This window comes from Periplaneta americana, chromosome 6 (assembly GCF_040183065.1).
Source record: "Periplaneta americana isolate PAMFEO1 chromosome 6, P.americana_PAMFEO1_priV1, whole genome shotgun sequence".
NCBI lineage: Eukaryota > Metazoa > Arthropoda > Insecta > Blattodea > Blattidae > Periplaneta > Periplaneta americana.
Window position 1 is genome coordinate 17982735 of NC_091122.1, and position 24790 is coordinate 18007524.

A 24790-nucleotide genomic window follows, 5' to 3' on the forward strand; every position below is an offset into this window, starting at 1 on the left:
ATTTATATAGAACTGACACATTTCTTTCATTAATTGTTTCAAAACGAATTGTGCTAGCGACAACTTATTATACCTAAAATGTAGAGGAATTTTGGGAGATTATTTACCTCTATAGCAAATGTTGAAAATGTCCTCCATCCTGTATAAGGCACAACTCAACACGTCGTTCCATGTTATTGGCCACTCGTTGGAGGACTCTGTTGTCAATAGCTTGAATCTCCTGTGTGATGTTGTGCTTCAGATCGTCCAATGTCTGGGGACGTGTGGCGTAAACCCTGTCTTTTAAGTAACCCCATAGAAAGAAGTCCGGCGTTGTCAAATCCGGAGATCTCGGTGGCCACAGGTTCCTGGAAATTATTCGGTCGTCAAAGAAACTTGCAATTACTGTAGTTCCATGGATTCATTTGATGTATGGCATGTAGCGCCATCTTGCTGAAAATATCCTTGACTCAGCTCTACATCGTCCAGTTGCTCAACAAACTCAAAGACAAACGTCTTAATGATTTTTTGGGTGACTGCTCCAGTCGTGCTCTTACGTCAACAACAACCGTGGGAAGCCTAGATGAACGATGCTTGCCCTTTTCACTCACCAGAGATCCAGTTGTTTCCAATTTGTTTACCAGTCCCAGTATTGTGTTTCTTTTGGGAGGATTGCGAACACCAAATTCTCTCTGGTATGCCCTTTGAGTAGCTGTAATTGAATTCGTAATCCAGTATTGCTTCACAAGGAAGAGTCGTTGATTTAATGTGTACTGCATTTTCACGTTGACACAAAATGTCGAAAACAGCTGCCAACAATAGGAATAAAAACATAAACATCTGCGCATCTAGTGCTGCCAACAATAGGAATAAAACATAAACATTTGCGCATCTAGTGACAAGGAATCGAAACTCCAGAACATTCTCCTTAATTTGGTGCTAAAATTGGGTCAGTGCTGCCAACAGTAGGAATAAAACATAAACATCTGCGCACCTAGTGACAAGGAATCGAAACTCCAGAACATTCTGCTTAATTTGGTGCTAAAATTGGGTCATTGAATAAATTTCCAACGGAATAATTAAAAAAAGAAATGTGTCAGTTCTATATAAATCACTCTGTAAATATCTACACCAAACGCACATTAAATATATGAAAAAGACCGAACTCCACTTGATTAATAACTATAAAATTATTTGATTAATAACTATAAAAATATTTGATTTTTAATAATATTATCTTACTTAAGTTTTATAGCTTTCAGTAACATATACTATATAGCCGCCACTCAGTAAAATATAGAAATCAAAATCTAATTTAAGTTATTCTCTACATCTACTTATATAACCCCAAAACGTTTCACTTTCATATCATCAATATAGCATTAATATGTATAATTAATGAAAAATAGTCACATAATAGCATTATCTACAATAATATTTCATTTCTAATGGTAGTAATGTCATCAAACCACCTCAAGTTTTGTAGTTTTTAATATCCAATACACAGCTGTACCCAGAAAATTACACACCACAGAATCGAACCTGCAAATTATTTTTAGTAAGTTAAGTTTTTAATAACCAATTTAATTTGAGCTCTAAATATGTCAGCATTCTTGCAGATCATGGCCTTCGTGTAATATTGTTTACTGTAGTGTGTGTTTTGTTTTATTCTGAAATGCAATTAGCTAGTTCTCAAAACTGACGACAGATGGATTTTGGAAAATAGGAAAATTATGTTGAAAAATTGACATTTCACTGAAAACTACTATTTTTCTGAGAAACGTTGAGTTCCAAGCTTCAACATGAGGGGTCATTTATTAAAATCCGTTCAGCCGTTTTCCTGTAATTTCCATTACCAGTTCAAATTATATATATATATATATATATATATATATATATATAGATTTTAACAACCCACTGCTGAAGATCTTCATATAAATTTAAGTTTTATTGAAAGTATTTTTAGTGTGTGTGTGTGTGTGTGTGTGTGTGTGTGTGTGTGTGTGTAAATATTATTAACTTACTCTAGTTCCTTAAACTGTGTAAAATAATATAAGTGCATGAAAAAGTAGTAGATGTTTACCCACTTAACTTGCGTAATTCGAGTTCCGCATATTGCGGATAGATTGCAGGACTGTGTCGTATTTTCAAGTTGCACACCACTTCGGCGTTAAAAGTAGTTTTTTTTCATATTATGTCAATATCTGTCCTCGGAAAGTGTGAAAAAATGTGATATAGTAATATGCGTTGCAAGAGCGGTATGTTGACGTTTTCATGTTCGAGGAAAAGATTGAAAAAGCGAAACGTAGTTGAGCTTTTTTTAATTTCCGAGAACATGAAAATAAACATACCGCTCGTGTATCGTACATTATTTTGTGCGAAGGTCGTTTATTACATACCTGAAAGAGGAATTTCTAATTAGTTGCAATGAAATCTCCATCTTGGTTTCTGTTCAATGATGGCAACTTTGGAAAACAAATATATCTATCTTGAGGGTGGTGTCGTTGTTGAGTTCCCACGTTGGACGCCATTTGAGGGTGAGTGATTATTGTGACTACACGTTGGGCGCCATTTGAGGGTGGGTGCGTCTCGGTGTTGCGTGAGATTCACTCAGGGTAGCCGAGGTACGGTTGTGGTGTAGGTTGATGTCGGGAATAATCCCAAGCCGGCTACTTATATAAAAGGCAGTGTAAATTCCAAAACTATAAGTTTATTGTCGTATTCACTTGGTAAACCCTAGAGTATGTATTTCCGGCTGACTTATAATTCAATCGTTGGTCGCAATTCTGTATCGACTCAGTTGCAGCTCTGAATAAGCTCTATCCGATACTATAAATTCAATACTCTGTCCCGTACACTACGATCGAAGCTCCTAAACGTTGGCGAGTAGTCTCGCCGATGACAAAGTTCAATCTATCGAGTCTTCGCCTGAAGAAAGACTATTAAGTTGGGCCGCCGACACGAAGCGAAAAAGTAGTCCTGTCGACACCAAACGAAGTAGTTATTGTGCCCTGTATGTAGGGCCGCCGACACGATGTGAAGTTGTTTTGATGATCTCCGCTCCCCGTCACCCTTATTTATAAAAACCTATCCTACGCTAAAACTAACTATTCTATTGGTTAAAAACTACGTCACTAACTGGCCTAAAATCTATTCCCTATTGCTCCAAAGTGACCTCATAAGCTGGACCAAGATCTCTTCTTATTGGGCGCGAAATATGTCATCTCTAAATTTAAACTTTGGATTTCCCATAACATCTAATTAGTTTGTATATCTCACAAGAATACCCGTTCTTTGGAAAACCCGAGCTTGGCAGTATCTTTCCCACGGGTCTAGTCCGACTTCGGCTTTTATGCTTCATCGAGTCTATACGAAACCCCGCTCAAGGTGGCCCTAAATTTGTCCGATGCTGACAAGTGTCGAAACACCTGTGTGGGGAAGCTAATTCTAACGAAGTCGCCAGAACATCCCCGCGAATACATGTAATAGAAATATGGAGATATCACTTCGCTAATAAATCGGTCTCTCCCTCTCCTAATTACTGCTTCAAATGCCCATCTACATAACCATTGGAAATTCCCGAAAGAGTTTCCAATGTTATGAGATGTCCCCGCTTTCTGCCTATAACTAGCCTCATAGTTCCCCTACGCTATCAGCCGGTAACACATTATTTACAATACAATGAGATTACAATGTCACTACAAACAATTACAATAAATATTACATATATCTTCACAAGCCTTTCTATGTACACAACTCTCACACAATAAGCACAACAATGTACAATTTATATCCACATTTACATATGTACAGTCCCATTCATTCACATATTTACATTTGTTTATTCATTGATCAGTTACACACTCTGCGTGCTTGGTTGTACCAGCCGCCCTGTACATGTTCACCTAGCTGTACGCGTGATACTAACTATCCTTACTCTTTCTCATTCCTGCCTCCTTGCCTCTCCTGTTTGAAAGGCCGCAAGAGTTGCTTGTGGTACCTTCCAACAGGTTTACTTTTTCCCCTTTCTACCAATTCGAAAGTATGGTCTCCGTATTTACTTTTAATTTCGTAGGGCCCCTTGTACAGTAGCTCCATGCGTGAGTAACGTCCTCTAAGGGCGGAAGATAACTTCACGTCCCTTAGCAATACCAAATCGCCGGGTGAGGGCTCCCATTTGTGGCGATATCTTTTAACTTTACCGAGTCTATACTCAGCCTTTTTCCTGATTCGGTCGAAAGCTAGTTTACACAGTAGTTCCGCACTAGGAGGCTCACCCTCCTGTATTGCCTGAGGCAAACTCTTTATCATGGGATCGGGATCGATACCTAACATAAGTTTGATCGGAGCTATTCCGGTCGTTGGATTGATAGAGTGGTTCATGACTCTCTCAATCACCTCACATTGCCTAAACCAGTCCTTATGGTTTCGGTGACACAGAATACGGAGGTACAATGATATATCCCTAAGCGCTCTTTCGCAGGGATTACCGCTGGGAAAGTATGCGGAGCAATTGTATAGTTTCACGCCCGCATCTTCCAGCCTTTTGCAAAACACTTTCGGTTTATGTACCGACACATTGTCACTGAGCACCGCTGTTACCGGACCGTAAGTCGGTATGTAATCTCTAACCAGCTTGTCAGCACACAACTTACTAGAGATATTTCTTAAAGGGTAAATCTTTACAAATTTTGTGAATACATCGTACGTAACAAATATGTACCTGTGTCCGAAGGACGATGTGGGCATTGGACCGTGTTCGTCCACTGCTACAAGTTCATTCTTTTTACCCCTGATAATGACCTGTGGTACATTGTCATACCTTACATTTAGAGGTTTCGCCCTCTGGCAGACCTCGCAACGAGATATTACCCTTCTAACCTTCTTTGACAGTTGCTTAATATAAAATGATTCTGACATAGTTAAAATGATCCTATCACTCCCAGAGTGACACATAGATAGGTGAAAGTTATTTATAAGTTCATTCTCCATACTCGCAGGTATGTATATCTTCCACTTCTGGATATCCCTACCATGCAATTTATACAAGATACCAGAGCGCAATCCATACACTTCGTCTTTCACCTGTGAGATTTCTCTAGCTTTGTCCATTAAGGCCCTTATCGTGGAATCCTCCTGCTGCAAATCTGCAATTTTCCGAAATTTTCCCATCAGAGCTCCATTCCTCGTGGAATCAATTTTCATCACGGCAATTTCGTACGCGGGGGCGGTGATAGTTTCCGGTAGCCCCGATCTGGAATTCAAACGAGAGAGACAATCACCAAAAATATTGTCTGCCCCCGGAATATGTCTAATCGTCACATCATGAGCCAAAATCTCGTGCACATATCTAGATATTCTAGAGTTCGTCAGTTTGCATCTACTCAGAAAAGCTAGGCTTACATGGTCAGTAAATATGATGATCTGCCTATTAAAGATATACTGACGGAACTTCTGTAGTGCGAAGTACACAGCAGAAATCTCTAGTTCCGTGATTGATGCGTTGCTTTCGGTACGCGACAGTCCCCTAGAAGCTGTGGCAATCACATGTCGCTTGTTATCTTCATCTGTCTGACATAGAATTGCTCCATATCCATATGAAGACGCATCCGTATAAATCTGAAAAGGTAGGCTGTCGTTAGGCCTTTCCAACAGAATTGAGTCGGCGAAAAGCAGTTTCGTTCGATCGAATGCTTCCTGCTCTGCCGACCCCCATCTGAAGGGTGTATCCTTCTTCAACAATGCTCTGAGTGAGGCTACATGCTTAGCATAATTGACGAGAAACCGATTCTGGTATTGTAGGATACCTAGATACCTACGAACCTGTTTCCGGTTCCGCGGCGGCGGGATCCTCGAAATGCTCTGAATTCTCTCTTGGTCCGGTCTAATTCCGTCAGACGAAATTACGTAACCCAGGAAAACTGTCTCAACTTTAAAAAATGCTGTTTTCCCCAGCTTGACTGTCATACCAGCCTCTCTCAATTTAGTAAGTACAAAATCAATATCCCTAATATGCCTATCAACATTATTGCCATATATAAGAAAATCGTCAATGTACTGTGCCAGAAAACCTTTCGTCGAATCACCAAAAATTATGTCAAGTGCCCTTAGTAGCGCAGATCCAGAACTCGCGATGCCGAATGGGCATCGGGTATACTGATAAACTTTCCCGTTATGTAGGAACGCTGTGAATTTTCTCGAGTCCTCGTCCAGCGGAATCTGCCAATACGAACTGGTCAAGTCCAAACTAGTGAATATAGAACAGTCACTGATACGGCCTAACAAAGTGTCCACTGACTCCGTCCTGAAATTATCTTTAACTGAAAACGAGTTAACGTGTCGGGCATCGATCGTTACTCTTAAGCTTCCATTGGGCTTCCTAACCCAGCACAATGCATTTACGTAAGGCGAGTCCGATACTTCTATAACTCCGTCTTTTAACATATCATTTATGACTTCGTCTGCCTGATCCCTTAAAGATAGGGGGATGGGTCTACATTTATGCCGAAATTCCTCCATTCCTACCACCTTAATTTTGTGTGTATACACTCTACACAGACCCGGCGCGTCTGAAAAGACATTTAAATGGCTACCTACAACATCCATTAAGCGTTTTCTTTCACTCTCACTCAGGCCGTGTGCCTGGTTAACTTTATCTCTTACTATTTCGAAAGTATCTGTCTTCCTATTGTTAGACGCGACTACCTGCCTAAGATCGCCAAGCGAAATCTCATTACAATATCTGGCCCTACCGCTAATGAGATTACGTCCTATTTGTCTCGCCTGGACTAATTCGCCGATACATAACTCGCATTCTCCGCAGCCTACTTGACACACTCCCCTAGTTACCTCGTTACCTTCCCACGGATTAACCTCTATAATTACATTCTTACAAATGTTTAGATGCTCTACGAAAAATAACTCTTCCTGTAATCCTATCTCTTCCGCGGTTCTCTCATCTAACTCCGATCTAGCGCTATCCCTACTGAATGGGACATGGCCTACACTGCCGTTACCTGCCGTAACCCCTAGTCTGTTTTCCCTGAAATCTAATAGCGCGTGCCATTCATAGAAGCTTTCTACTCCAATAATGATGTCGGTAGTCAACCTTTGTATCACAAGAAAAATAGCATTTAATTTCACTTCTCCGCACTCTAACTCGAACCACACTTGATATTTTACCTTTTCCTTCTTCTTGCTTAGGGCGCCCGCACAGTACAGTGAACATATGGGTAACGTTTGCAGTTTTATTCCTGAATCCCTAACCTTTTGAAAAAATTCCAAGCTGCATACATTATTTGTGGAGCCCGAGTCCAACAACACACAACACTTAATCCCAAATATTTTAGCATCTATATAAGGCAATACATAAGTCCCATTATTTTCTAACTCTGGGTTAGTAATCTCGCTCTGTCTCTTTACGCTTACCGCGTTGGTGGATTCTTTTGATAGTGACTTATTGCACTTAGCTACAGAAATCTCCGAACCCTTGAGACTTCTGTCTAGCAGTTTCCCGAGTGTGATGCAGTCGGTTCCACTGCTACCTCGTCTCTATTTCTACAATTTATAGGCTCCCGGCCCATACTCATTCTGACCGGACTTTGCTGACGTCCGTTCATGTCTCTATTCCTGCTTTGTCCCACGTTACACTGTGTAGGTGGCCTATTGCACCCTTGTGAGGCCATTTCTTGTAGGACGCCTCGCCTATCTCTCTCCTGCTCCTGTCTCCTCCAATCACCTCGATTTTGCGGTCCCCTGCTAAAATTAGGCTGCCAGAATCCCTGTCTGTAATTTCTGTTCCTAAGCCAGTGTGGTTGGGTTCTAAGCCTATTATTTCCATTTTCTTGTCTTCCCGTGTACCATCGTATGTGGTTAACCCTACGCACGGGACCAACACCTCCTCGATCGTTCCTCATCCTGTTATGACTACTCTGGTTATTCCTACTATTATTGTAAGGACCCCCAAATGGCGGGTCACTCCTTCTCTCCCTGTTGGGACTTTTCCCTCCGTTATGGCCATTATGGTACCGACTATGTGCATTGTTGGGGCTCCTGTCACCACCCCAGTTACTCTGATTTTGGGCTCCTGTCCTTGGGGATGAAAAGGCCGTACTTGCCCCCTTCCCCGCTTTCTGGTCGGTGGGGCTTGAACCCTTTCCTTTGCCATGTTCATAATCTGCCTGTCCACTACATTCATAGTGCGTGGCGTCCGAACCATCCAGCGCAGTCAATAAATCTATTGTTTCCCCGAAGTCTCGGGGCCCTGCTACGATCAGATTATATCTTATGTTCTCGGGATACTGCGAAATCACAGTTTGGATCAGCTCTGAATCCGGTATTGGCGGATTGAGGCTTTTCCCTTTCTTAACAATTTCAAGAAAATAGTCTATCATAGAGACGCCTCTTCCCGCGTCAAACCTGCTCTGATTAATTTCCTTCCTAATTCTTTGTTGTTGTCTTTGTCCCCAGTATCTCTCCGAAAATTTTTCTCTGAATTCCTCATAAGTGACATTATCCCCTAGGGCCACTAGCGCCCAGTTGAGTGGTCGGCTCTTTAGGCTCTTTCGTACGACAGTCATTTTTAAGTCATCCGGCACCCCTCTTACTCTAAAGTACGTTTCTAGCTCACTTATGTGGTTATGTGGGTTTGAAAATTCAACCTCATCAAAAATAGGGTAACCAATCTCATTCAAAATGTGAGTGGGGTACTGGGGACGGCCTAAATATGCCTTGTCGTTTACATTTATCAACTCACTACGCACATCATCCCGTGAGGTCTGACATTCCTCACCAACACTATTGTTAACATGTCTTACATTTATGTTGCTACCTGATGCCGGGCTCTCACTTGTGCCCTCTTGTCTAGAAACTGCACGGTCCGAGCTGCTATGTCCGCTTAAATTTGCGGGACTACCCCCATTTAGTACGTCGTTTATTGAGTTTAGTTTACTTCTTAATTCTTCCAAACATTCGTTATCCGCCCTTTCTTTATTCTTTATGGCTCGCTTGAGACCGTCCACTTCCTGATCCATCTCACCTATTTTCTCTTCCACCGAATTCTGAATTTCTCGAACCTTCTCCACTATCGTTTCCTCAACAGCTGATTTTAGGTCGCTATTCTCTCTAGTAGCGCTATCTCTAACTCTAACTTCTAAATCCTTCATACTTTCTGACATCCTATCCATAGCTATCTTCAATTGGTTCTCCATTCCGATCCCATTCTCGGCTAATTTCCCCTCTAGCTTCTCTATTTTGTCCTCCATCTTGTTTCCTCTCTCCGCTAATTTTGCAATATGATCTCTAATCTCTCTCGAACTTTCCCCCAATCTATTTTCCATTTGTTTTATTTGTTCTCTACTTTCCCTTGAATTGTTGTCTAATTTATTTTCCATTTGCTTTATTTGTTCTCTACTTTCCCTCGAGTTATTTTCTAATTTAGTTTCCATTTGTTTTATTTGTTCTCTACTTTCCCTTGAATTGTTGTCTAATTTATTTTCCATGAATTGTCTCATCTGCTCCCATAACTGTTCTAGCGTCATTTCCCCTTTGCCACTTTCTCTCCTCTGTTGCTTTTCCACCGATCGCTCTCCCTCTATTTCCTGTCCTGCGTTACTCTCGACCTCCTCTCTGATTTCCATAATTTCCTCGTCCTTCCTTTGCTCCATGGTTCCCTTGTTTCTATTTCCTCGTCTTTCTCGTATTTTCCTAACTACTTTACTCCTATGGCTACGTAGTATCATCTATATGCTACTCTGTCATCTATCCGACGCTTGCTTTCCCAATAATAATCTAACTAGGCCTGTATTTGCACTCTACTCACTTCCAACAAATTACGCAATACACTTATTTCACTTTCCCCCAAAATATCACACACAAAAAAAATACATATATATATATACCCAAAATATCACACCAGAAATTGAAACATATACACTTTATAATTATTCCCCCAAAATATCATATACATATATACACATTTATTCATCTTCCCTTCATACTTGCCACCGCCTCTCCGAGTTGCCTTCTCTGGTGGTCTCCGTGTGGCCTTCACTGGTGGTGTTGTGATGTCGCGATGGCTTGGTTCTGTTCCCGCCTTCCAGCGTCGTTCCTCGGCTATGCTGGGCTGAACTGCTCCGTCCGGTCCTCCTCGTTGTTTGGTGCTGTGTTCGCACCCGGGGCCGGTCACTGGAACAGCTGTCTTCCTTCGAGCCCCACGTTGGGCGCCATTTGTGGGTGGGTGTCGTTATTGGGGTCCCACGTTGGACGCCATTTGAGGGTGAGTGGTTATTGTGACTACACGTTGGGCGCCATTTGAGGGTGGGTGCGTCTCGGTGTTGCGTGAGATTCACTCAGGGTAGCCGAGGTACGGTTGTGGTGTAGGTTGATGTCGGGAATAATCCCAAGCCGGCTACTTATATAAAAGGCAGTGTAAATTCCAAAACTATAAGTTTATTGTCGTATTCACTTGGTAAACCCTAGAGTATGTATTTCCGGCTGACTTATAATTCAATCGTTGGTCGCAATTCTGTATCGACTCAGTTGCAGCTCTGAATAAGCTCTATCCGATACTATAAATTCAATACTCTGTCCCGTACACTACGATCGAAGCTCCTAAACGTTGGCGAGTAGTCTCGCCGATGACAAAGTTCAATCTATCGAGTCTTCGCCTGAAGAAAGACTATTAAGTTGGGCCGCCGACACGATGAGATGTTGTGATTGTGTCGACACGAAGCGAAAAAGTAGTCCTGTCGACACCAAACGAAGTAGTTATTGTGCCCTGTATGTAGGGCCGCCGACACGATGTGAAGTTGTTTTGATGATCTCCGCTCCCCGTCACCCTTATTTATAAAAACCTATCCTACGCTAAAACTAACTATTCTACTGGTTAAAAACTACGTCACTAACTGGCCTAAAATCTATTCCCTATTGCTCCAAAGTGACCTCATAAGCTGGACCAAGATCTCTTCTTATTGGGCGCGAAATATGTCATCTCTAAATTTAAACTTTGGATTTCCCATAACATCTAATTAGTTTGTATATCTCACAAGAATACCCGTTCTTTGGAAAACCCGAGCTTGGCAGTATCTTTCCCACGGGTCTAGTCCGACTTCGGCTTTTATGCTTCATCGAGTCTATACGAAACCCCGCTCAAGGTGGCCCTAAATTTGTCCGATGCTGACAAGTGTCGCAACACCTGTGTGGGGAAGCTAATTCTAACGAAGTCGCCAGAACATCCCCGCGAATACATGTAATAGAAATATGGAGATATCACTTCGCTAATAAATCGGTCTCTCCCTCTCCTAATTACTGCTTCAATCTTCAACATTGTTGCTATAATGTTTTCTGTGTTTACTATATTCCAGCAAGCCGTGATATACGTCTGTCTTTTTTTCCCCCCAGTCTATAAACGCGAACTTAAAACAAACGATAAGGTTATGTAATGATTTATTTTTCATTTTAATATTTTAACATTATTATTTATATAACATATTGCAGTAATAACATCGGCATCTGGAATCTTGTTGATTTTTTCACGGCTTCTTTAATGTTACTTGCATTACAAATGCAGTAACTTTTGTGGTGTTGTAGAGTTTACTTAATTTTTGCAAATATTAAAAAACAATAATTAACCGTGCAATTTAGGTGAAACTGCAGTGGTAAGTTTCCAATTTATAATTATTATTATGTTAAACGTCTCTAAAAATAATATGTTAAAAGCCTAAAGCAGTGAAATGAATATGGCGCTTAAGCGGTAAGAAGAGGGAAATTGTTATGTGTATTACGTTGGGAATACTGAATGTGGTATTTCACACTTACCGCGTATTGGTTCTGTGCGGAAACCAAGCAAATACGCACGATCTCGCACAAACGTTAGTCTTCAGGCAGAGTACTTGTCGAACATTTTGTGTCGGATGTTTTAAGAGGGCTTCGCGTGTTGTGCACAGGGCACGTTACGTCGTGGCGCCCGCTGCAGCTCCAACAAGGCGTTCCTGGACCCCCGCACGCGAGCGAGACGCAACCTGCACATCTCACTGCGGTCCAGAGTGACCCGCCTGCTTACAGACGAGGACCGGGTGACTGGGGTCGAGTTTCTCCGAAACGGCGAGCGCCACCGCGTGGCGGCCCGCAAAGAAGTCGTTCTGTCCGCGGGTACGCTCAACTCTCCACAGGTCCTCATGCTCTCCGGCATCGGGCCCCGGGATCATCTCCAGGTGAGTTCAACTCAGGGCTGTGTGGACGCAATACATTTTAAATGGAGCTGCAGACTGTAGAGGCGTACAGATTCGACTTTGATCTCGACAACATTTTTATGGAATTTTATTTAAAATACAGAGTGATTCACGAGGATTTACCGTCCCTTACGGAGCTTATTTTCGAAGACATTCTGAGCAAAATGTGTCATATAAACATTTGTCCTAATCTCAATATTTTCAAAGTCACATTAATTTGAAGTTGTTAGTAAAACACCTTTTGTCCTGGTTTTAAAGGTAAAAAAATATTACAAATACAGAATGAACTATTCAGAAGTGTCATTTCTTTACATGACTAATGTTCTGAAGCTAAAAATGTGTTGTTAAATGTTTTGCACAGATTTTATTTCTTAACTTTTAACTAAAAATGGTATCATTCTTAGCACTTATCAAAAAAATTGTTACAAATAATACGACTTTAGGAACTTGATTCTTTACAGTTTAGTTATGCATCCTAATGTACAGTCTTAAAGAATTTACAAGAGTGGCGTGAATTGTAACAATTTTTGTGATAAATGCGTAAGAAAATGTAATTTTGTAGTTAAAAATCGAAAAAAAAAAAAAAATTGTACGAAGCAACTATGGAATTCACAAAATATTTTTATAGCTTCAGAATACTAGCTAATTAAAGAAAATGATACTCCTGAATAGATCATTCTTTATCTGTAATATTCTTTTATCCTTAAAACTCAAGAATACTGTAATGGTATTTTACAAACAACTTCAAATTAGTGTAATCCTGAAAATATTGAGATTAGGACAAATGTTTATATTACATTTTTTGTTCGGAATGTCTTCGGAAATAAGCCCCGTAAGGGACGGTAAATCCTCGTGAATCACCCTGTATTAAGACTTTCGAGGTGGACAACATTTTTGGGTTTTTGCACCGTGCCATAGACGCAGAACTATTCAATATTTCGGAGTTACATATGTATTCCATCATCACGCAACACTAGAAAAGGGGAATATACCTGTTAGGTAATTTAGCAAGAGACTTTCTTCAGGACTTGATATACGTTATAGCCTACTATTTCATCAACCGTATCAAATAGAATCAGACGAGCAATTTTTGTGGGATCTGTAAATTTTGGCTTGAAAACGGGCCGAAGGATTTTGATGACATATAGCGAATCTATCGTTCACGTGTGCGAGAAAGTGATTTAGCTAGGTCCTGACGTTGGGAAAACTAATTTAGGGAGTTAAAGTTAACGAGCAATTGTTTTATACTTACTTACTTACTGGCTTTTAAAGAACCCGGAGGTTCATTGCCGCCCTCACATAAGCCCGCCATTGGTCCCTATCCTGAGCAAGATTAATCTATTCTCTATACCCCAACTCCCTCAAATCCATTTTAATAATATCTTTCCATCTACGTCTCGGCCTCCCTAAAGGTCTTTTTCCCTCCGGCCTCCCAACTAACACTCTATATACATTTTTGGATTCGCCCATACGTGCTACATGCCCTGTCCATCTCAAACGTCTGGATTTAATGTTCCTAATTATGTCAGGTGAAGAATACAATGCGTGAGCAATTGTTTTATATATTTGTAAATTTTATCTTGAAAATGGGCCTAAGGGTTTTTATTAAATGGGGTGAATCTAGTTTTCTGGTAAAAGAAAGCAATTTAGTGAGGTCTCGTGTAGGGGCAGTTCATTTAGGGGGTTAAATGAGCAGAGTTTGGGATCTAAATAACCAGACTGATTTCTACGAACTAATAATAAAGGCCACTACTAATAACATAAATGTAAGGGGTATATTTACAACTGGAACAAAAAGAGATTTACCAATAATAATATATGAATGAATCTGTGTTTAATCCCTCGAATTACCTATGAAACTCGACTATGAAGAAAGAAAGCAGTGGCAGCTACCCCAACAAGATAGAGAGCTTGCACATCACCACTTGCAATGCTTGCTATGTCTAACATTCAGAGAGCTGTATCTCAACATCCATTGAAAATTGGACACATGATTGTAAGAACATTTTTAATCAGAACATCCATACTACCACCTCTAAAAATACGTTCTCAGACAGTACCGTTTGAGACTTGCAATCGGACGGCCCTGGGTTCAAACCCCGTGGCCGACCAATCTGAGTGGGGATTTTCATGGTTTTCCTCAGTCACAAAAACAAACGCAGAATTGGAAATTTATATACCACTAGCCGAACCCGTGCGCTCCGCTGCACCCGTTAGAAATAAATATAAAGTAATTACATAATTAAAATAGGACGTTTGATCCAGAGAACATTTGTGTTTGATAGAAGGATAAATCGTTTAATATGTTAGGCCTACTTAATTTAAATTGTATTTAAATAATTAAAATGCGATCATTTTGGTCCAGAGTCCACTCATTTGGTGCAATGACAATTCCTTTAACATGTTTCATAATTGTTATTACATGCAACCATAGTTTAATGAACATTGACATCATTTAGATTTAATGTGTATACTTTATTTTACTTGCTATATGTTTCCATTGAATTATGGTAATAACTTAATTTCAACCCTTGTTTTCTACGTATTCAGTAAATGGCGCTTGGCCCACTATGGTTCTGAACCCTTCAAATAACTTAAATAATATTATATTATATGTTATTATATTATATTATATTATATTATATTATATTATATTATATTATATTACATTACCTTATATTATATTACATTATATTACATTACATTACATTACATTATATTATATTATATTATATTATATTATATTATATTATATTATATTATATTATATTATATTATATTATATTATATTATATTATATTATATTATATAAAAAGTGTGTTGATAACGGATGTAAGTTACATAAACATTATTTTAAGAAATACAGGAAACGAATATACAGAATAGCCTATCAAGTTTTCTGTGCATAAGAAGCTATTTTAATCTTACCTGTCCTCAATTCACTCAGAAGTTACTGTAATAACATTATAGCATTATGTCCATCTAGAGAAACTACAATTTCAAATGGTGAAATAATAATTAATTATACAAATCGGTTAATTTAGCTTCCGATATTACTTAATACAAACACAGAAACATTCTCTGTAGGGTATGTTTCATAGCTTTCGATTGTTGTTGTCCAAGGCCCCTTATAGACGAAGTCATTTGTTTTTTATTTCATTACACCGCCTTAGATGGCAGTTATTTTAATTTTAAAACTCATTTATCTCATTAAATGTCAGTCCTATCAAAATTTTTTAAAGAATGAAACTTATTGGAAATGATTGTTAAAGAAACTTTTGTTATGTAACATTTTTCACAAAAATCAATAATAAGCGAGATATTTCGATTTATTTAATTCAGGCTCCCTTATAACCCTCCTTTTAAATAACGTATTTTGAATGCCATATAGCCTAAAATCTAAGTAACAACGAACTTAATTTATATTCTAATTTTCATCGAAATCCGTGAAAAGGTAACAAACATCCAGACAGACAGACATACAAACAAAAATGTCAAAAAAGCGATTTTCGGTTTCAGTGTGGTTAATTATATTTGTTAGGACCAATTATTTTTGGAAAATCGAAAATTACCAGAAAAATTTCGGCTACAGATTTATTATTAGTATAGATGATTCATCGCCGTCTCAATCACCAATATCATAAATATTAATAAAAAATCTATAATCAGTTACATGAACACAAGTCATCTACAACACACAATAGAAACAGGAACTCAACAATAGTAAAAAAAAGGCCTACTGGTATAACCACAGATCCTAAACACGCGACATGACCACAGATGTTAAGGTATTTTTTGGTGAAAAATTAGTAAATTTTCAAAAAAAAAAAAAATCTTTCAAATACTCTGTGATATATGTGGAATGCATAGCATAACATTTTGTGGGTATTTGTGCCCTTATCGGATGTTGAGTCGTCATTTTTAAACTCCCTGCGCTATGGATTTTTAAATCACACGCCCGCTTTCATCGGTTTCCAGTAACTTCATTTTTTTGCTACATTGCCAGACAAAAATGGATATAATTTCTGAACTATTATAGATACATGCATGAAATTTAGAACACACATTCTTTAGACTATTAGGTAACTTTTCTCTGTAACAGAATTTTGTTAATTGATTTCATTTAAAAAATACGTCCGTTTGTTTGCAAGAAAGGAAATCAGAAAATTCTTATTAAATTTTAATTGTTTATTTTACAAAGGTAGGGACTAATATCAAAATTCTGTTACAGACAGTTTCTAGAACATGCTTTTGCAAATACATTACAAAAAATTGTTTGAATCTATCTTTAAAAACGGTTTAGATATATCGGTTTTAGTACAATCCTGCATTGGGTATATTTTCTTTTCCAATTTGGGCCCACAAAAATTAATATTTTACACCAAATAGGAAAAAAGTTAAAAAAAATACCATCCTTCCCCTTAAAGCGTGTATAAATAAACTTACCAAACAATATGTATTTACTATTCCTCTTGTATATTGTCACGCAGGACCTGAACATCTCGGTGGTGCGCGACCTGTCGGTGGGGCTCAACCTGCAGGACCACGTGGGGCTGGGCGGCCTCACGTTCCTGCTGAACCAGTCGGTGGGCATCAGGGAGTCCGACGCCAGGAAGCCGTCCGCCGTGCTGCGGTGGCTGATGGCGGGGTCGGGGCCGCTCAGCGTGCTGGGGGGCGTGGAGGCCGTGGGGCTCGTGCCCTCGGGTCCGAACGCCACCGGCTGGCCCGATGTCGAGCTGCTCTTCGCCGCCGGCTCCACGAACTCCGACGAGGGCGGCCTGCGCATGGCGCACGACCTGTCGGACCAGCTCTACGACGCCGTGTTCCGCCCCATCAAGCACCTGCCTTCGTTCACTATATTCCCCATAGGTACTATCTATAATATAAAAAAACATTGACGCTATTATTATTATTATTATTATTATTATTATTATTATTATTATTATTATTACTTACTGGCTTTTAAGGAACCCGGAGGTTCATGGCCGCCCTCACATAAGCCCGCCATTGGTCCCTATCCTGAGCAAGATTAATCCATTCTCTATCATCATATCCCACCTCCCTCAAATCCATTTTAATATTATCTTCCCACCTACGTCTCGGCCTCCCTAAAGGTCTTTTTCCCTCCGGCCTCCCAACTAACACTCTATATGCATTTCTGGATTCGCCCATACGTGCTACATGCCCTGCCCATCTCAAACGTCTGGATTTAATGTTCCTAATTATGTCAGGTGAAGAATACAATGCGTACAGTTCTGTGTTGTGTAACGTTCTCCATTCTCCTGTAACTTCATCCCTCTTAGCCCCAAATATTTTCCTAAGCACCTTATTCTCAAACACCCTTAATCTCTGTTCCTCTCTCAAATTGAAAGTCCAAGTTTCACAACCATACAGAACAACCGGTAATATAACTGTTTCATAAATAATTCTAACTTTCAGATTTTTCGACAGCAGATTGGATGATAAAAGTTTCTCAACCGAATAATAACAGGCATTTCCCATATTTGTTCTGTGTTTAATTTCTTCCCGAGTATCATTTATATTTGTTACTGTTGCTCCCAGATATTTGAACTTCTCCACCTCTCCAAAAGATAAATTTCCAATTTTTATATTTCCATTTCATACAATATTCTCGTGACGAGACATTATTATTATTATTATTACTATTATTATTATTATTATTATTATTATTATTATTATTATTATTATTATTATTATTACTACTGGAAGGAATGGTGAACGTGAAAAAAGTTCGGGGTGGAGTAAAATACGAGTATCAGATGATAGTCAAAATTAAGATATATGGCTCTATACGAAGTCTATGAGGAAGGTGGGAAAGAGGTAATTTTTTATAATGCAGGATTTGTAGTTAACGACCTACTCTTGAGCATAAAACTATGAATAATAATAATAATAATAATAATAATAATAATAATAATAATAATAATAATAATGATAATAATAATAATAGTCCACTCCTGTGAAGTAATGGCTAGCGCGTCTGGCCGCGAAACCAGGTGGCCCGGGTTTGATTCCCGGTCGGGGCAAGTTACCTGGTTGAGGTTTTTTCCGGAGTTTTCGCTCAACCCAGTATGAGCAAATGCTGGGTAACTTTTGGTTCTGAACCCCTGACTCACTTGACTGGCATTATTACCTTCATCTCATTCAGACGCTAAATAACTTAAGATGTTGATAAACCGTCCTAAAATAATAATAATAATAATAATAATAATAATAATAATAATAATAATAATAATAATAATAATATTATTATTATTATTATTATTATTATTATTATTATTATTATTATAGTCCGTCACTTTGGACTAGTTGACTGACATGATGCCAAACTAGCGGGCCCAGGATCGAATCCCAGTTCGGACAAGTTACCTGGTTGAGATATTTTTCGAAATTTTCCTTCAATCCATTAAGAACAAATGCTGGGTAACTTTCGGTGCTGAACCCCTGACTCACATCACCGGCATTATCATCTTCATCTCATTAAGACGCTAAATAACCTAAGCTGTTGATAAAGCGTCGTAAATATCCTACTAAAATGATAATAATACTATTATTATTATTATTATTATCATCATCATCATCATTAGTAAAATACGGACTTATCGAATACTTGGACAGGGGAAATTATTATGGTAAGAGTTCAAGAAGCAAACAAAAAAAGCAAAATGTTAGGTACTTAGGAAATTAAGTAGCTCATTAGAGAAGGATGGCTAGGGTATACACGATGTTTCAGAATAACTATAGGCCTACTTAAATTTCAGTTTCCATAACACTCGTACTGGTAACAACCTTAAAGCACTGAACAAAACTTTAAACGTGAGTCACATGTGACAACAGAGTCTGGACTGCAGGCGAAAGTTGCTTCCGGTTTAGTCATTACAGAACTGAAACAAGTGCAGCTCCTAGCTCTACTTTTACAACTTTTCGCTTTTGTTGCCTCAGGCATGCGACCGCTGAGCAAGGGAACTGTGCGCCTGAAGTCCCGCAACCCGCTGGAAGCGCCTCTCTTCCATCCGAACTACTTCGCCCATCCGAAGGACGTGGCGTCCATCGTGGCTGTCACGCGTCTAGCGCTACAGCTGGCAGCATCGCCGGAGTTCCAACGCTTTGGCGTCCGCCTACACGACATCCCAGTACCGGGTTGCGAACACCTGACCTTCGCCTCTGACGCCTACTGGGAATGTCATCTCCGACACTATACCATGCTCTTCCACCACCAGGTACACCAAGTGTCATTATAATCCACTCATATTTACCTTCCAGGAAATAGAAGCAACTTTATGGTTAATTTCACCGTTACTACGTTAACTTACTTACTTACTGGCTTTTAAGAAACCCGGAGGTTCATGGCCGCCCTCACATAAGCCCGCCATTGGTCCCTATCCTGAGCAAGATCAATCCAGTCTCTACCATCATATCTCACCTCCCTCAAATCAATTTTAATATTATCTTCCCATCTACGTCTCGGCCTCCCCAAAGATCTTTTTCCCTCCGGCCTCCCAACTAACACTCTATATGCATTTCTGGATTCGCCCATACGTGCTACATGCCCTGCCCATCTCAAACGTCTGGATTTTATGTTCCTAATTATGTCAGGTGAAGAATACAATGCGTGCAGCTCTGCGTTGTGTAACTTTCTCCATTCTCCTGTAACTTCATCCCTCTTAGCCCCAAATATTTTCCTAAGCATCTTATTCTCAAACACCCTTAACCTATGTTCCTCTCTCAAAGTGAGAGTCCAAGTTTCACAACCATACAGAACAACCGGTAATATTACTGTTTTATAAATTATAACTTTCAGATTTTTTGACAGCAGACTGGATAACAAAAGCTTCTCAACCGAATAATAACACGCATTTCTTATATTTATTCTGCGTTTAATTTCCTCCCGGGTATCATTTATATTTGTTACTGTTGCTCCCAGGTATTTGAATTTTTCCACCTCTTCAAAGGATAAATTTCCAATTTTTATATTTCCATTTCGTACAATATTCTCGTAACGAGACATAATCATATACTTTGTCTTTTCGGGATTTACTTCCAAACCTATCTCTTTACTTGGTTACTACGTTAACTCTGTTACAAAATGTGAGTGAGATTTCATAGATGTCGTCATCACCGATGATCTGGCGTTCCAGAGGATACACTGCTGCGCCGATTTAGTAGGATACGTTTGAGTCTAAAGAAAGCAGCAAAACAGTACAATGTGGTCTGTTGTTTTGACGAGAATTCTAGTCCCCGCATACCGCTAAGGCATCATGTCACAAACACGTTCACGTCTGAGTATTTATGACAAAGTAAAATATTATTCAACGCCTTGAAAACGGCGCAAGTATTAAGGATATTGCTGAAGAGTTTAAGATAGTATCTAGGCCTATTTATTTATTTACTTCTTTACTTCTGTTTTTACTTGTTTATTATTTTATTTTGTAAATAGATGTGCTCTAGGAAATAAAATTAATTTGTATTAACGTTGTATCAGATTCACTTTTTATAATGAATTAACAACTCTTAAATACCTATATGATCGGTTTTTTACTGTCCATAATATTCCTTGACCTTTGTTCTTTACCTAAACATGATGCTTGCCGATTGCAGGGGACTTGGTCCGCGTGTTATATTTAAGCAGATAAACATTGGCTTTCTCCTATATCGACGGAGCAGTGTACCATGCTAGCCAATGGATCCGAGGTTCGCGGGTTCATATCTAGGCGAGGACGATTGATTTTTAAAGGGCGATACATTTCTTAGCATTGCTTCTCCCGGTAGATAAATAAATGTGGGAAGCCCAAATCATATTTCTTGGAATGTATGAAAACCGTGTTCATAATAGAGGGCTCCAGAAAAAATCTGTCCTCCATTTTTTGTCTACGTTGGATTTCGATGCTTAATAACCTCTTCAGTTGAAAGTATCGTTAAATAAGTCGCTACTACATGACAGATATCTTTTTTGACAATCACAAGACAACAGACAAACACCCTGTCTCGTGGACGGAGATAAATCGTAGGTGGTGAACATTAGAACTACGTGTTGGGTACATTACCCAGAGTTCTCTATTTATCCATTCGAGATATTGCTGTACGGGAGAGTCGAGGAGCGAGATGGCGGACTGAAACTTGCTAATAATAAGTGAACATAAAGTGATACGTGTGTGTATAAGCAGTGTATGTTAAACAGTGATGTTTATGGACGTTGTAAAAATAGTGTTGAATGTATTGTAAAGTAATAGTAATATAATAAATTGAACTATCTATGTAGTTCTTGCAGACTTTTCCATTGCGCTGTACAATAAATACCCAAAGAATACAATCCCAATTATCTAACCTTTTGCTTTATTTTTTGTCTCTGTCTGGTTATATTTTAATCGGTTAGTGTAAAAGACATCGTTTCTTTTATCTTTCTGTTGGCTCCGGTAAGAATTTTCAGTAGAATATGCTGTGAGGACTAAAACGGTAAATGTTTTATTTTAAATTGGGTTAGTTTTGAATATCGATGAGGGTGGGAGGGAATACTTTCTGCACAGTTTAACATTTTCGTCACCAGGTGCGCTGCTAAATGCATGGAGTAATTACTCTTTTCGCTACTTGGTGCGCTGCTAGATGTAATAACACCCCTCCCACAAACAGATGGCAGCAAGGTCAATTTCTACAACAGCGCCTCTAGTATGTGTTACGGGAAACTCAGTAAGTTTCGCATCCTATTATATATTCATCCATGCCGTAGCCTTCGCTGGCGTAGCATTGTTATAAATACAATCTACTTAATGACGTAATTGTTGCTATGGCAATTTCATGATTGATTTTGAGCAACAGCAAGTCCTACATCTACTCGTATATTTCGCGATGATTGAACAGCAAGTAACAGAACCCAGACGATTATGGTTCATACCTTCCTACCCCCTTAAAACTCTCCCCTAATAGAACTCTCCGTCAGCAGACACTCGTACCTGGTAGGTCTCAGGATCGATACTAGAGTCTGGTATTTCCAACCAGTAGAGGAGAGGCGTAGTGAAATTTCCCCAGAAATTGGTTGAGCGGAAAACCCCACATTCAGCATTTTATGTGCTGCAGTTTTCATATTATCAAGGGAAGAAATGACGTCTGCTTTTGTCGAGCAGTTCAAATCTCTTCAGAAATTCCCACTGGCGTCTTCCATTTTTGTCAGTCATAATGCGGAGTTTAAAAAAGGATTGTGATGGTGTAAAAAATAAATATCGAGATACTTACAATTTGACATTAGGCCTAAAATAAGTTTTTAAGTGCCGATTTTCGTAATTTGATATTCATTCATTCATTTAGTATTCTGCCCAAGGGCAGGTCTTTCACTGCAAACCCAGTTTCCTCCAGTCTTTCATATTTTCTGCCATCCTCTTCGTTTCCTCATATGATTCATATATCTTAATGTCGTCTATCATCTGATATCTCTTCTACTCCGAACTCTTCTCCCGTTCACCATTCCTTCCAGTGCATCCTTCAGTAGGCAATTTCTTCTCAGCCAGTAACCCAACCAGTTCCTTTTCCTCTTCCTGATCAGTTTCATCATCATTCTTTCTTCGCTCACTCTTTCCAACACAGCTTAATTTTTTATTCTGTCTGTCCACTTCACACATTCCATTCTTCTCCATATTCACATTTTAAATGCTTCTATTCGCTTCTCTTCACTTCCTCGTAATGTCCATGTTTCTGCCCCATACAATGCCACACTCCATACAAAGCACTTCACTAGTCTCTTCCTTAGTTCTTTTTTCCAGAGGTCCGCAGAAGATGTTCCTTTTTCTATTAAAAGCTTCCTTTGTCATTGCTATTCTCCTTTTGACTTCCTGGCAGCAGCTCATGTTACTGCTTACAGTACACCCCAAGTATTTGAAGCTGTCCACTTGCTCTACTGCCTCATTTAGAATTCGCACGTTTACCTTTATTTTTCTTCGTCTTTTTTGTATTTATCTTCATCCATACTGCTCACAGCTGTCATTTAGCTCCAGTAGCATATTCTTTAGTGCCGATTTTCTAATTTTATATTAATATTACTTAAATTGTCTATTTTCACCGTTGCGTTTGAAGGGACATAAGAGAATTTTGAGAGGAAAGTTGAAAATGAAGTAACCTAATAGCTACCACGTCATGCATGAGGGAGAGGAATGGCATGACAACAACAAAGTTTCTGTCTTTCAGTTATAGGCTATACCATGACAACAAAACAGCATCTCAGTAATGCAATATGCTATCCATAACAGTATGGGAGATCATTCTGCTAGCACCCTGATTCCATAGCATGCTGTTTAGCTGTTTTATAGCTCTCCTGATCATATTTATAAGATTAACTACTGCTTCCTCAATGTTATTTGAAGGGTTCAGAACCATAGTGGGCCAAGCGCCATTTACTAAAACCGTAGAAAATAAGGGTTAAAATGAAGTTATTACCATAATTCAATGGAAACATATGGGAAGTAATATAAAGTATACACATTAAAACTAAATGATATGTCAATCTTCATTAATCTATGGCAGCGTTTCTCAAACTATGGTCCGCGCACCACCTGTGGTCCTCGAGGTCTGCCCTTCTGTTCCTTCAAAAAAGACAGAAAAAAAAATAAAATTCAAACGAATTGCGTATCACTCTATAGCTGAAAATCTCAGAGTTTGGAAAAGACACATGAAATTTATTACCCTATCCGTCTACTGACTTCCCACTCTACTCTCAACAACAAAAGAGAGATTTAAAGCACTATGAACGTGGTGTTCCCCTGCACATCTGGCGCCGCGCCTGTAACCCAGCCAGGGACCACCCAAATTCATAACAGAGGACCGACCCTTATCATGTATTTATGACTTTCTTAATAGTTTTGCCGACACCCAGTCTGCACATTGAAATGGGTACGTACTGTACGTCGTACACCAATAATACAACTCTGAGATCACAATTAAAAACTTATTTTCCAAGTAAATACGACGAATTTTCATGAGTCGTGATCACTTTCATTGCGATATTGAAACTAACTAACTTTCGTTGAGTGAAAGAGAATAGTTAATTGAACTTTCGAATGACACCGGACTTAAAATGAAATTCCAAGCGGAAGGTATGGTTAATTTCTGGACCGCATCACAAGTGAAAAGAGAATACAGTGAACCATACAATGGTGCTTTAGAGATTATAATTCAGTTTGCTTCTACGTATCTGTGTGAGAAAGGGTTTTCATCACTAACTCTAATAAAAACAAAGTAGGCTACCGAAATCGACTCGATGTAGGGGAGACTGTTGTACCTTTAGCATAGTGTACCTTTGAACATTTTTTGTTTTTTAATTTTTGCTGCTACCTAGAGGACTCAAACTGAAGTAGATTGTAGGGAAAGCCGCTAAGTAGCTCTGGCCATAGTTTCAGTTTGATTTACTGCAAAGTGTGAGTTCCGTGGACAAAAGAAGTTTTTTTAGTACCAAAAGTAAACATTTCGTTCATTGATGTATGTTTTCTAACACAAAACCAGATTGCATTTGTTAATATCTTTCAAGTACGGTGTGTTCCCTATCATCTGGTGAGTAATAACATATTTTAATTTCCATG

General features: G+C 39.1%; 1 protein-coding gene across 2 annotated transcripts in view; it reads left to right on the plus strand.

The window, feature by feature from the left end:
- LOC138701076 (glucose dehydrogenase [FAD, quinone]-like) overlaps positions 1–24790 on the plus strand; it is a 47286-nt gene that overhangs the window by 18485 nt on the left and 4011 nt on the right. For both annotated transcript variants that reach the window (XM_069827634.1, XM_069827633.1), the window contains 3 exons: positions 11925–12191; positions 16700–17078; positions 19173–19450. In XM_069827634.1, coding sequence (XP_069683735.1) covers positions 11925–12191; positions 16700–17078; positions 19173–19450 — 924 coding nt within the window. The remainder of the gene's footprint in view (positions 1–11924; positions 12192–16699; positions 17079–19172; positions 19451–24790) is intronic.